Source organism: Ischnura elegans, chromosome 7, assembly GCF_921293095.1.
Source record: "Ischnura elegans chromosome 7, ioIscEleg1.1, whole genome shotgun sequence".
Taxonomy (NCBI): domain Eukaryota; kingdom Metazoa; phylum Arthropoda; class Insecta; order Odonata; family Coenagrionidae; genus Ischnura; species Ischnura elegans.
Genome location: NC_060252.1, coordinates 44508390 through 44522097, shown reverse-complemented (window position 1 = coordinate 44522097; position 13708 = coordinate 44508390). Strand labels below are relative to the sequence as shown.

At 37.2% G+C, this 13708-nt stretch overlaps 1 protein-coding gene and 1 long non-coding RNA gene across 3 annotated transcripts; one reads left to right on the top strand and one right to left on the bottom strand.

Annotated features, from left to right (window-relative positions):
* Positions 1–2524: 2524 nt before the first annotated feature.
* On the top strand, positions 2525–12893 carry LOC124162442. Its single transcript, XR_006865563.1, has 3 exons — positions 2525–2816; positions 3041–3208; positions 12563–12893. It is a non-coding gene; the product is annotated as an uncharacterized LOC124162442 (long non-coding RNA).
* LOC124162440 (F-box only protein 8-like) lies at positions 3235–13702 on the bottom strand. 2 transcript variants are annotated; one of them, XM_046538979.1, is made up of 8 exons: positions 13610–13702; positions 13167–13376; positions 12810–12952; positions 12571–12721; positions 12369–12495; positions 12020–12138; positions 3662–3846; positions 3235–3578 (listed from the first exon to the last, which is right to left on the bottom strand). In XM_046538979.1, exons 3-8 carry the CDS (start codon positions 12919–12921, stop codon positions 3379–3381), a joined length of 894 nt encoding a protein of 297 aa, XP_046394935.1. In that variant the 5' UTR covers positions 12922–12952; positions 13167–13376; positions 13610–13702; the 3' UTR covers positions 3235–3378. The 2 variants fall into 2 exon arrangements, with proteins under 2 accessions (XP_046394935.1, XP_046394936.1); XM_046538980.1 differs by lacking the exons at positions 13167–13376; positions 13610–13702 and adding an exon at positions 13032–13154.
* Between the last annotated feature and the right edge of the window lie 6 nt (positions 13703–13708).

Sequence of the window (13708 nt, the reverse complement as noted above, 5' to 3'; positions counted from 1 at the left end):
AAACAGCAAGGAAATTCCCGAGATAAGCTACGAACAAGGGTCGTCAAGCAACTAAATAGTTGACCGTTCGCGGGTTTGGGCAAAAACCAACGCGGTCTATTCCTACCGGCAACAGTTTACTCCACCTCGGAATAGGTCCGGACGCAATTATTTCGTTGTGACAATTAAAGAGTCACCGGTACGCGGGGCTACAGTCAATACCGTGTGATTTACTGGGACTTCTTCAAAGCGACTAAATACATGCTTCGAAAAAGTTGCCTGCGCGCGGTGGGCCTATATCAACTTTCTCATGTGGGAGGAAAAGGGCTTTGCTACGAACGTGTGATATATTTTTATGACTGAGGCAAATGGAAGTATAAAGATTAGTACAAATCCTATAAATGACGTATTAACCTTAGTGGGGAGGAGAGGGTGAAACATTGACAGAAATTACATTCTGCCTATCCGCTACTGCTATTCACTCCCCTCAAAATCGAATTAATACTGTATTGACAATTTCAAGCAGTTTTAGGGCAACGCGGGGACCGATTGAATGTTCTGAGTTGGCCGCATACATATTTTGAATTTTTTTCTCCGGCATGAAAACTTTTACCGTCTCAGCCTTGGGTGCATCTATATAGTTTCATCCCCTATTCCAGTTGAGGTTGAGTCGAAGCAAACTAGAAGGCCACAGGAACCTATTGGAAAAATTTGACTCCATGTATTGTTCCTACGCCCCGTCGAGCTGGCGCGCCGAAATAAATAGATTGAAAAAGTCATCTCGTTTATTTATTTCCATTTCCCCGAAAACAGCACAATGAGGCCTTTACATCGGGAGTCTTAACAATCAACAACAGGCGATTAAACACACAACTATATCCTGCAAGGGACAACCTTTCCAGGCGGGACTCGAACCCGCGTCCTTCGGTATGGTAGGTGGCCCCACCGCCACGGAGGCAGAGTTCAGAAATTTTCAGAAATATTTTCGAAAACTAAAAAATAAAATTGCCCGCAAAAGGAATCGATGCTAGACTTGCTGTAGTTCCCTTAGTGCTCTCCGCCTATTATCACTCCTACTGCCGAGTTACTTTTCAATAAGCAGGTCATTACACGTCCAAGAATCTCAAAATCACGGACTTGGTGACTTCATCGAAAGTGTTGGATTTATGGTCTCGGGGAGGGCGGGATACTCCGTTCCATCAGTACCTTGATGCTATGCTAGCTATTGATTATTCTTCGCCTTTATACTGACAATTATTAATTTAAACAAAGAATGGTACAATAAAATATTTTGCTATAAATTTGCGACAAATAATTATATAATGCAAGTCAAAAATTTCCTCAACGACGGTGACTGCTGTTCTATTTAGCTCATTGACTTACCTCGACCAATTAGTTCGCCCTGAAATAATTAAAAATGCGAATTTATTTTCGTTGTTGGTGTATTATTGTCTTTTTGAACGGGAATCTTGTTTCTATTCATTATTCACAATTTTATAGATCCATAAACATAATATGTGAGGTCATGGCATTTAAATATTTTTTAAAGTTTTAGTATTTTTAATTTCTTTCTATTATTTTACTTTTTTGCTTTTATTTACACTTAACAACTAACCTATGAATTTCCTTACGGGTGAAATAGTGTTTTCTCGTTTTTTATTGAGATTATCATATTTTTTCTATCTTCTATTTAGTTATTTTTGTATTTTTCTATAGTCAGTCCTCATTTATTAATGCAATGAATCCCAGAAGGAGGCTTTTGACTTTAAAAACGAATACAGTATAAGATAGTAATTTGTTGATGCAGAGCATATGCAGTTGGGACTCTAGGATCATAGTCCTACCTGTGTATTGAGGGGTAATTATTCGTTGCCTACAGCCTGGTCTTCAAACTGCTTATAATATGGGAAAAAATTGTCTATTGTGGGGAGTTGGCGAGAGGCATGGTTATCGGAAACGCGGATAAGTTTAGAAATACGGAGAATTAGGAAAAGGGATTTATTTTGAAAATTTTCTATTTTCTTACGGATAGATCTGCTGCAAGCCAAAATAGTTGCAACACTTAAAATTTTTTCCTAAATAAAGTTCTTTGTTTTGTAAGAACAGATTTTCAAATTTCACTGTGATTAATCATTTTTTTCACTATATTCAACGAACAATTTGCGATTTTGGATTGTAATAACTAACGATCACCTGCCAATGATAAGAATATTTCCTTCGCGTGATGGAAGACTAAAAATATTGCTCGAAAAGGTATTCTCAGCTGCTGACCACTAATCGACATAGGTGGCTGTAGTGGTGAGCTTGATAATATTATTTGAAAAAATATTTTATTGGCCCATTCTTATTAAAAAATAATAGTCTAGTTGAATACTGATCTCTGTAATACGTTTGGCGGACCTGTGGTATGCTAAACGGCATATTCATCTTCGCGCTTTAATTATTTCACGCCGCGAACGAGCCTCTCTAGAACCATCTACTGGTACATTTTGGAAGTAAGTAAAATGTTCCTTTAGCATTACTCTTCCGTTCTCCCTAGTGGAGGCGCTAATATCGTACTCAAAGAGCGGGAGAGGTGTTGAATGTGGTGGTTTGTTGTGCGACGATATTATATTTTCTGTGGTCTTTTCTCTTGTAGATTTCGAATCATAACATCGATTTCTATCCAGTTACGATAACTTGTTTTGAAGTGTCGCCGGTGCCGAAGTCATCATTTCTGCGGAGCAAATATTTAGTGCCTTCTTCAGTGTATTTTAAATTTTTATAGGCTTTGGGAGTTGCATCCACAATGCTTCCCATTCCTGTAGAAGAGGCCACCAAGCTTGCAGAAGCATTAGGTTAGATGTGGTAGTTTACGAAAACATACTGGTTTTAATTGTGACTGATGGTACTCCTCACACATGAAGCAGTAATTTGGTTTTCTGCGATAGATTTCTTTCACCTGTGTTTTCATCAGGCGTCTGATGATTGACGTTACCGAAGTTAATGGTTCATTGGTGAAATTCTACTTCCACGTAGTTGAGCCTGATACTGTTGTACATAATAGTTCTTCAACCCATAGGTCACCTGTCGTCTGCCGTGACACAATTGGAGCAAGTCCATTCCAGTTTGTTGAAGCATAATGCTAAAGTTTGTTGGTTCATGAAAACCAGCAAACAACGTCAAGAAATTTTACGCCATGGCGTTGGAGAAATGTCTAAGAAAGCTGATCAGTGTGGGAAGTGCTAAGGTTTGTGCATTGAATTTGACAAGTTGTTACATTAGCACGATTACTTTATTCAAATTCACAATCACAGTACACACACATAAATTATTCTACTTGCTAACAATAGGTTCAGGTACAAGGATATTACATCACAAACACACTGGCAATAGTACTTCATAATGGCATTAATGGGCTCAGTCTTCAGTATTTGGGGCAATGTGCCCATCTAAATAAATGTCATCATATAGGTGGCCATACAGTTCGTCATCAAACCTCTGAAGTGCATTTCTCACATTTCTGATGAACTCTCGCTTTGACATTTTATTTTTCACATGAGGACTGGTCAGGTCCACGGATAGCAATATGAGTGAGAAGCAGAGTATATACACAACATCTGCAAGAGAAAACATCATGGCATATTTAATAGAGGAAGCATAAAATTTTTTTATTGAATGATTTTGATCATATCCCACTTGCCTGGAGTTAAATTGAGATGAGGGTTACACTGGCAAAACTGTCGGGAAAACTTTTCAAGTAGAGTTTGCAAGTAGTTCCCTCGGTCATTTGGGGCCTGTATTGTTTGAAAGAATCTCCTCAATGCCCGAGGCAAGAACAAATTACCGTAGTCTTGCAACTCAACTAACTTCTCAAGGACATCACGCCTGTAAATAACACAAAAAAATGAAGGCTCATGTTATACAGTTTCCATGCCATTAGAATCAAATAATTTATGTTATCAGTCCATTTGCACAAACACAATGAATAAAATCCATACCACATGCACATATCAGACATATTCACTTGTGACATATGTATCTGTCTAATTGGATGTTTAAGTTTGCAAAGGTAAAAGAGAAGTACATTGTCATTTGAAGACCATCACTATTAAGTAATTGGATGCATTTGCCTCAGTTTTCATTTGATTGAATAGTTGCATGGTTGTGGTTCATTTCAAGTCTGCCATGTGAACGGCACTGAAATTCACATTGTTTGACCTAAGAAAATATTCCCCTGCCCTCGAAATCGGACCACAGACCTTTTAGTTTCCTGGCCAACACGCAGGTTACTATGTTATTCAGGTTCTTCAACTCCCACAGAAATTTTACCCAGATGTTTAGGCTATTAAGACCCATCAAGGAATGGGGTTCACCTTTCGGTAGTGGCTTCTTGGAGACCCATCTTCCCTTGCATTTCCATCCTTGATGAACTGCAATGGCCCGACATCTAGCACCATTGATCCTAGGTAAAATTACCATGGGAACTGAAGAACTTGGGTAGTGTAGCAATCTGCACAGTGGCCCAGAAAGTTGAAGGTTAGTGATTTGATTCCCCGTCCTGGGCAATTGTTTTCAAGTTGCAATTAATGTGAGTTACATGATTGTCAAAATTTCAAGGTCGGGTTCATTGTCTTCAGAATAGCGTAGAAAATACAAGAGAGTGGGAAAAACATTCAATATAAGTACCTAACCCTATTAGAGGTAAGGCATCCAAAATTCCTACTATCCTTAGATAATTTCTTCGCCCTGAATTCAACTATCCTAATGTTAGCAATTACAGAACAACACCGTCAATAAAAAATCCTACAGGAGTACATCTAGAAAATTATTAACAGAACGAATTTAATTGAGATTCATATTTATTATTTCACAAATACTAATGGAAAGATTTAAGCAAATGGGTGTTCTGGAAAAACAAAACTCAAGGCGAAATCCAGAAATGTTCTTTCTGAGGAAATCTGCAAACCAGTTTAAAAAAATACAGAACAATGCTGGAAACAAAACTGTTGGTGCACATATTTTTAAACTGTGACATGGGTTTACTGAGGGAGCATTGTTGGACATAATAGACTGTGACAGATAAAACCAATCAATGGGGAATCTATGTATGTAGTCCACATGAAACAGTATACAGTGCAGTGGCGGCTGGTGGTAATTTATCTAGGGTGTGCATTACAGCAGATATAGGATGATTTAATTATATTATGTTAATACTAATCCATGAGCATCATATTTCGTCGTAATGGTATACATAGCAAGCAAAACATATCACTGGTATATTCTACCCTTAAAATTGCATGAACAGAAATAATATTAGCATGCATGAAAATAATTATTCTAAACACACCTTTACAAGTGACGGTATGTGAAATTCATTCTCCTTTCATAAAGGCCGTTTTACACGGCACACGGAATTGCGCAGTCTGACGTACGTGTGAAGGCGCAATCAGAATTGCGTCGTGTAAAGCGGTGAATTGCTAGAAGACATGCGAGAATGCGTGGATGCGAGACGGCAAAATAGCCCCTGTTCTAATTTCGTTCATGCATTCGCGCAATTCCACGCCATTTTAGAAATTAATGCAGCTCTAACCTGTGCAATTCCGTGTACCGTGTAAAACGGCCTTAACACCCTAAGAGGAAGTAGTGTATAAAACGGCCATACAGATGACTCTGTAGACGGACTATAGAATCCTGGGGGCAGGTAGTGTAGGTGGCGGCTACACCACTACACTACCTGCGAGTCACTCACCAAAAATATGCGCGTGCGTACTCGCATCGTTTTGAGTCTGCTCCCATCACCCATTTGAACTGTGCATACCCCCCCGCATACTTCGTCCCGCCCGAGCACCCTCAAGCGATCGCATAGACCGAAAATGCTCCCAGCGCGATGCCACGGGATTGCACACTTGTAGAGCGGTGAATTTGAAAAGGAGATAGCTGTAGCGTTCGGAGTTTCATGTTTCTTGCATGTGGAGACAGGATTTTTATCCTTCTCGTTGCAAAGGAATAGTTTTCTTTTATAATTCATTAATCTTTGGGTGTGCACTTGCTAACATGCGTATACGCACGCGCCACCACTGATGCAGTGCAGCATTGAACTGTAGCTAATGATTAGCTAACTGGAGAATTAATTGGAGAGCTGCATTAAACCCATCTTTGAATTGATGTATGCTGATGATGATGATCATTCAATGCCCCATTTGAAGTTCTTTCTTGGACATTTTTTATTACTCCCACGTAAGGTTATCATGATTGATTCCTTACAACTTTAAAATGCCTCGCTTTTTAAGGGAAATGCTGGCAACATATTCATTTACCCATTACTAATATTCCTGTCCTTTGCAACTTGAGTCATGTCATCACTTACTTGTCTTGAAAATGTTTACTATGTGGATAGATTGCCTTCCTCCATTGCTATGGACATTTGGGAAATTAAATCCCATATTTTTCCACTCAACATGGACATTTTTACACTTCCCTTACATCAAAAGTTGGGGTTCATAATACACAAGGTTTTACATGGCTACCTGTTAGTTAGTAAGAATTTTTTTATTTTTTAAAAATTACATATGTATGTATGCACTAGAGACAACATATTTTGATACCCTGTATCTTTCCAAGACTGAAAATTTAATACAATGGGGAACATGCACAATTTTCTTTTAAAGTGCTGGAACAAGAAGGCCTTTACCTCAAATGTACTCGCCAAAAATTTTGCGCATGAATAATGCTTTATAGCCGAGTTATGAGTCTTAAAAAATTGATCTTCATCGGCTGCTTGAAAACACGACGTCATCGGAGCATGACGTCACGGCATGGTATCCACTGATGACAGACTGAGGAAGTGGATAGAAAATCGGTCCACGTAGGGGCTCAAGGGTAAATTTGGAGAAAATAATTGCTGTTTTAACGTCAAACGGCAAATTGTGAATATTTTGGGTTGCCAAGGCATTGCTGAAACAATTAAAGGGGATTGTTTGGGGAGATTTGGAAAGATTAAATGAAAATAAGTTGGTTGCAGATTGTGTTCTACGTTAGACACCCACATCATTTGGTTAGTGGAATAAGTGTGTTACAGCATGGATATTCAATATATAAACGTGTGAAAACCATACATATCATGTAGTGTGCCCCGCCTCTCAAGTACCTCTATTTTCTCGCCGGAGAAGGTTTTTGCTTGTGTCCCAAAGGACAAAAATAAGAGAAGAAAGTGGTTGATGACCTACAGAATGGAGTTAAATACTTTATTTGCATTGTCAATGGGATATTTCTCAATGTAAGTACACTCTTGAATCAGGGTTACTGTAGGGTTTTATCTAATCGCCAGTATTTCTCTGATGCCCACCAAATTTAAGATGTATCACTCATTTCACCTTGTAAACAACCCTAGAAATGTACCTAATAGTCCACTGATTGTAGGATTATATATATAAATGAAGGTTATTCATGAGAATAAATACTGATTACGATTAAACCACCGGGAAAAATAAGGAATATACGAGAAATATATGGCTTTTGGTAAGGTAAACTAAGTATTTGCTGCTGTGATGCCCATAAAGTTCGCTGCTTGTCAATGCAAAATCTAAAATTTTGTCTCGTTTCTGCAGAGGGTTTCTGTTCAAAAACAGGAACTTGAGTAAGTACAGTGTAAATAGTACTTGAAACTTATTTCTGTGTCTATCAAATACTTTTTTTACCTTTTCACGATAATTTGGATCTAAACTTCGACCGATTAGGGAAAACTATCTAAGTTCTGCATGGTAGGTAACTAAGTAAATACATAAGATAGATTTTCAGCTAGCAATGCAATCACTGTTTTTCAGAAAATCAGCTGTCGATCAGTCGACCATAAGTAAACTTAGGTATTTTGCTTTCTCAATCCCTCATAAGTCAATTTGTCCTATTAGGAACTACTACAAAGCTCGACGAAAATTTTTACTTCAGTATCCCGCATTCAAGGCTCTACCACTCAACTCTCTTAGCGAAGTGAATGGTGTACCTTGCGATGACGTCAGAAAGCATTTCAGGTCACGTGACTCCAAGCGATATTTGAGCATTTTTAATTAGCATTTATTGACGTTTGTGGAGTACTAGGAGAGTTTTGGTTTATATATTTGGACTCTTGAGAAAATTTTCTAATCAATGAGACTTAGCATGATGAACAAATTTCATGCATGTTCCCCATTGGACTTGAAAATGAATCAGTGTATTGAAAATAGTTGCCTCAAATAAGGAAGTGGAAAATTATCATTTCATTCCTTAGTAGATGATGTTAAAGCTCCACCACATTTTCCTACATATTTCAACTAGTTCTGAATAAAACAATGGTAGGTATCTCACCATCAGCAATATACCTATGTACATACAGTAGATTCCGTTTAATTGGGACATATGGGTACTTGTGCACTTTGACCCAATTAAGTGGCTGCCCCAATTAGGCGAACTATCCTGTATAAGGGCATAAACAAACGTTGAAATGATAGAAAGAAGACTAAAGAATTTTGATAATGCAACATAAGTTATTAATCTATTAATTTGATTAATAAATCAGCAAGTTTAGTTAATTTAGTATCATTTTCAAGATTATAACAATTTAGTTTAAAATATTTTTAATAAAAAAGCCCTATTTTCTTGCGGATAATACAACAACAACAAGAGTTTTCAAAATAGGGCAATAATAGGAACATTTGTGAAAAATAAGAGTAAATCAAAGGAGGAAAATAAATAAAAATGGTATTCTAAAAACAAAAAAATTTTAATTTTGTCGCGAGTATAGAGTCTATGTTGCCAACTCATGGCCCAATAAAGCGGCATGCTGTTCCAAATAAGCAGAGAATACTCGGGGATATTCCTCTATTGGGTTCTGTTCCTCAAGATCTGCCCCAATTAAGCGGCTGCCCCAGGTAACCGGTGGACCCATTAAACGGAATCTACTGTATTATGGTGCAGCTAATTTTAATGTTTTACTGAAATACTAATTCCAAACGAAGTTAAGCACCTCACCGAGACCTCAGCTCAGAAGGTAGCAGGATATGGCCACAAAGGGGGCCTTGGTAAGAAAAATTAGGTTAACCACTGGCCTCCTGCAACTTGCTGCCTATGACTCGTTCAGAGATAATTACCAGTTGCTCCTACTGTTGGATGTGGAAGTCTGAGGGCTTTCAACAAATCATTCTCTTTACCTACGTTTAAGTGTGCCATGTTGCCTGCTCTGTGACAGTTCATACTGTTTTTGGTACTCGGGGGCATCTCGATTGTATTACATGAAGTGAAAGGTAAAAGCCTTTCCTTACAAAAGAAAGTGTAGGAGTTGGAACATGGGCAAAAAGTAATGAGTTGTATCCTTAAATTAGCAGTCCACTTTGGTTTCTGTGAGACTCAAGGCGCTGATATTCCGAAGCACAAGAAAATGCAGAGTTTGACAGAGTGGTTAAAAAAGCTAGTTAAAATGATGGGAAAGGAAAGAAGAAATATTATGCTTCTTCTTAACAATGTTCCTTGCCATTTCCATATAGAGTAAAAAAAACATCAAAATTATTTTTTCCCATAAAAATGCTGCAAGTATAATAAAACCTATGGACCAAGGCATCAACGAATATTTCAAAGTCCTCCGCAGAAGGTCAGAAAGTCAATTCATTTAAAAAAGCGTGCTATATAAAGTTGACTTGGGGCATTCCCATACTCGTGCGTGGAAGTCGATTGCTGCTATTGATGCAATGTTTTGGATTTATCCAATTATCAGAAACATGAAAAAAACAACTGAGAGTAATTGTTTTCTCAACGCACAATCATCTTCAGAGTTGGAAGTTGTTATCAATGGTTGGAATTTAGACATTTTGTTAAATGATTAGACGTAGGAAAATCATGTGAGCAAATATCCTGTCATGCCTCTTTAGAAGATAACATGATTGTCCCTATGCCTCACCAGGCATTAAAAGTTTGATAACTATGCATAGTAACTATAGTGAACACTTAGATTACATGGTTCATCTTATTGTCATATATAAAATTGTCAGTCTCCCGAGGGAAGGAACTTTGAAATATTCGTAGTAACTCATCAAACTCAAGCATCAAACAAATCAGATTCTTCGTCCTTAAAATCCATTAATGGGATCAAATTTTCACAAAATTCATCCACGAAAGTTTACATAAGCAATCCAATGGGTCAGAGAGATGGCTATATCCAAACATCAAATTGCTTATTTTAACTCATTTTGCAAAATGCTCAAACCAGCTTGGTTATTATCAATCAACTACGGGTTTATGGCTAGTGTTTACACATTCGAGTAACAAAGAAACAAACGTATATTCCTTCTATGCCCCACACTATCTGTATTTCTTATGAACTTCCCTAACTATTGCGTTAGAAAGTAATGCTAATATTTTACACAAATACAAGGATTGCACAACGAGGAATACATGTACTTTCAGACCCATTTTCCTGCCTTTTAAGTTACACTATTACAAAAAATCACCCAGCATCAAATCTCATCTGATCATCAGCACTACTTGTATTTCGATCTTCATGCCAGTACTCTCAGAAAACACATAAAATGTAGTGAAATTTCATTTAGGAGCAGGAAGTAGCAACACTCCATTTTTTTAATACTCATGGATCGAGTGTGTAGTTCAAGTTCGAAAAATAACCTAACTACTATCATTGATTTCTTTAGGTTTAAGTAAGCTGTTATTTTGTATGTATTCATATTAGAATGTGTAAGGCTTCAAGAATTCCAAATATGTACATGTACAGTCAAATTCAAAAGTATTGCAACAATTGAAGCGGCACCACTTTCACCGCAGTTTGGAAATTGTGTTTTGGTATTTTCTATTGTATCAGTGGGAGGGAACAACATTCCCTTTCACAACATTTGAACAGCATTCCCACTTCCCACAATATTTTTATTGCAACATCATCATAGAGAATTGTAAGCGAGATTTGTGTAATGTGTAATACCACATAAATTATGCAGCTCATGCTAGATAATAAATCCACCTCCACAACTTCCATTTACTTTCTCTCATAAATTGGCTGATCTGTTGAAGTATATTTTCTAACAATTAATGCTGAAGTTTTTCGATGAGAGGTAGCGAACATAACATACATAGAAAATATCCACCATAATATCACAGCAAATAATGCCACTGGATGTTAAAATTCAGTTTGATTTAGTGACACTAGAAGACTGGCTCGTACCCTTGCATGACTTTGCAAAGCTCTTAATAAAACACCTTTCGAATCAACGAGCCAGTTGGCCAAGTGGTAAAGCAGTGGATTTTGTACGGTAGCATTATACAAATTTGGTGGTTCGAACCTCTGTGTATTATTTTTTTCAGAGACATATTATGACAGTAACATATTTTTCTTATCCACTTTTATGCATGTAATGTTATTAACACCATAAAATTTTGAATGGCGAAAATGCATGTTTTTCTCAGCAGATATCGTTATTCGTTTTTATCGAAATCTCAATGCACGAATTAAATGGAAAATATTTCAGTTAGGTATTCTGCTCCAAGTTCTTTTTCGTAGTACCCAAAAGTTCTATTGTTTTCATTAATATGATTATAGGCTGTTAGCTCAAAAATAGGAAGATCTTAAGTAAACCTGGAGGCACGGAAAGAGGTGGGAGTAAACAATGTCTCAATAGAAATGCTGAAGGATAAATGGCATATAGGGGTGAAAAGATTTTATATTGACGTACGATATAAAGTGTCCCAGTCAAGGCAAATGATATGGATCGGAAATCCAGTAGGTTAGGTTTTTAGCTCACATTCTTTAAAACGGAAGCATGTAGTCATCATAACACCAAGATTTAAGTCCTGTTACTCACTTACAGGCAGGGAAAATTTCAAACATAAGGAGTGAAGAATGACAAATGCTAGACATGCAGCCAGGCAACCACATATACTCCAGTTAGAAAGGCTCTACAATTAGCATTTTATAACATTTTGAGAGGAAACTTATTTACATAAATTTTAGGTGAACAACATAACCTAGAACTGAGAAATAGGAACTAAACTGGCATTATTTGTTTTCTGGAAATTGTAAAATTACCTGGAATCAAGGTATTTCCTCATCTCTCTTGGATGAAGACAGTTTGTATGGTGAAAGAAACTGGCAATTTCTTCTGGTCTGTCAGCAACAAGTCCACGGTTAATAAAGTATTCCATTCCCTGTCAAAATTTGATGGAAAACTAAATTATAATGATTGACTGTAGGAAACGATCTATCATATTTTACATGAAGCACTCACTTTATTAAAATATGTAGTTTTATCCTGTTTGAAGGAGAAATTCGAAGTACTTCATGTAACATATGATAGGAATGACCGAAAAAGAATTTTCTTTAGGCATTTAGCACGTTAGTGATTTTGCATTTTTTGCGGCATCGTACAGAAATTTACCTTGTATGCATCAGAGTTAAAAGTTAAAGTACCCTCATCCAAGTCCAAGTAAAGCTTTCTGTATGAAAATGATTTCTTCTTTTTTTCTTCATATATTGATACATATCCCCATTGGTTTCGGCAAAGACTGCAAATGAAACAACAAGTTTTAAATATAAACTGTTATCACTCACAATCTTGTCTCCTAATTCCAGGTGCCTACCCTTGCCAAAGAATTTCGTCCGCGGCTAGCTCTTGCCAAACACATGCTGCAAGACAGAGATCTGTGGCATTGAGATGAGATAGTACTTCAAGACCAAGTTCTGGAGGCAGATCGTTTAAGTCGGGGAATTTATTTGTCAAGTTGTCACTTCCTGAAAGCAGAAGTTAAAATACGAAGAAAAATGTGTGGTGATAACCTTCTCGGTAAATAACAGACGCTGCGATATTGCAGTACTTTACCATTCCATCTTTTGTCATATATTGGATTCGGTTCTGGTTCAAATTCTAAAAATCTAAGAATGATATCCACTTCGAAGTCCACAGGCATAAACCTCCGAACTGCTTGCCCCATGACAGGACATAGTCAACATTTAGTGTTATTTCTGAAAATGAGAAGGACAATACCCAAAATTGTGAACGGAGTACAGAATAAATAATTCGCACTAACATTTCATACTCAAAAGTATTATTTTCGCTTCCCACGAATGACTACATTTTGTGGCAATCATATTGCGCAGCATCCGTCAGTTATGGCTCCTCACACTAATTACCATCAATTGCTATATTGCTCTAGAGGATTAAGGTGTACACACTCACCGTTAATCTGTGATCCTATTGTTTTGGTTTTACGTATGATGTCCACTATTGACAGTTGCTCTTCATCCGTGTATTAAATGTTGGTTTTATGGGATATGATTAAATACTCTTCTGTGATTAATACTGTCTCTTTATTGGGAACAACGGTGTATTTGAGCAAAAATACATCTTCGGAGAACTACCGCCATATTTGATGGATCTTGATCCAATCTGAAAACCGAAGCAGACGATATATTCGATAGAAAAATACAGACGCATTTGCGCAGTCGTGCGAGGTAATTGGGAGAGAAACAATGCAGTAAATGGTTGATGCTGTCACGGAATGTTAGTAACAATGACGTGTTTATTAACATCAACCTATCACGAGGTAATATTTTCTTTCGTCATTCTGAAGAGAAAAAGAAAGAGTAAAAATCATGCCAAAATACCTACTGCCTTCTTACCTAACGATATGACTACATCATCAATCCTCTTAGGAATTTAGCAAACTTCTAGATGCTGTTGTATGAATACTATCTGTAATACTATATCATCTAATTATC

Excerpts from the sequence above, each read along its gene's own strand:
- LOC124162440 (XM_046538979.1), bottom strand. The coding sequence starts at position 12,921 with ATGGGGCAAGCAGTTCGGAGGTTTATGCCTGTGGACTTCGAAGTGGAT. Across the intron at positions 12,496-12,570 it reads GACGAAATTCTTTGGCAAGG|TCTTTGCCGAAACCAATGGG; the intron begins GTAGGCACCTGG and ends TTTCATTTGCAG. Across the intron at positions 3,579-3,661 it reads TCATCTCAATTTAACTCCAG|ATGTTGTGTATATACTCTGC; the intron begins GCAAGTGGGATA and ends TTTCTCTTGCAG.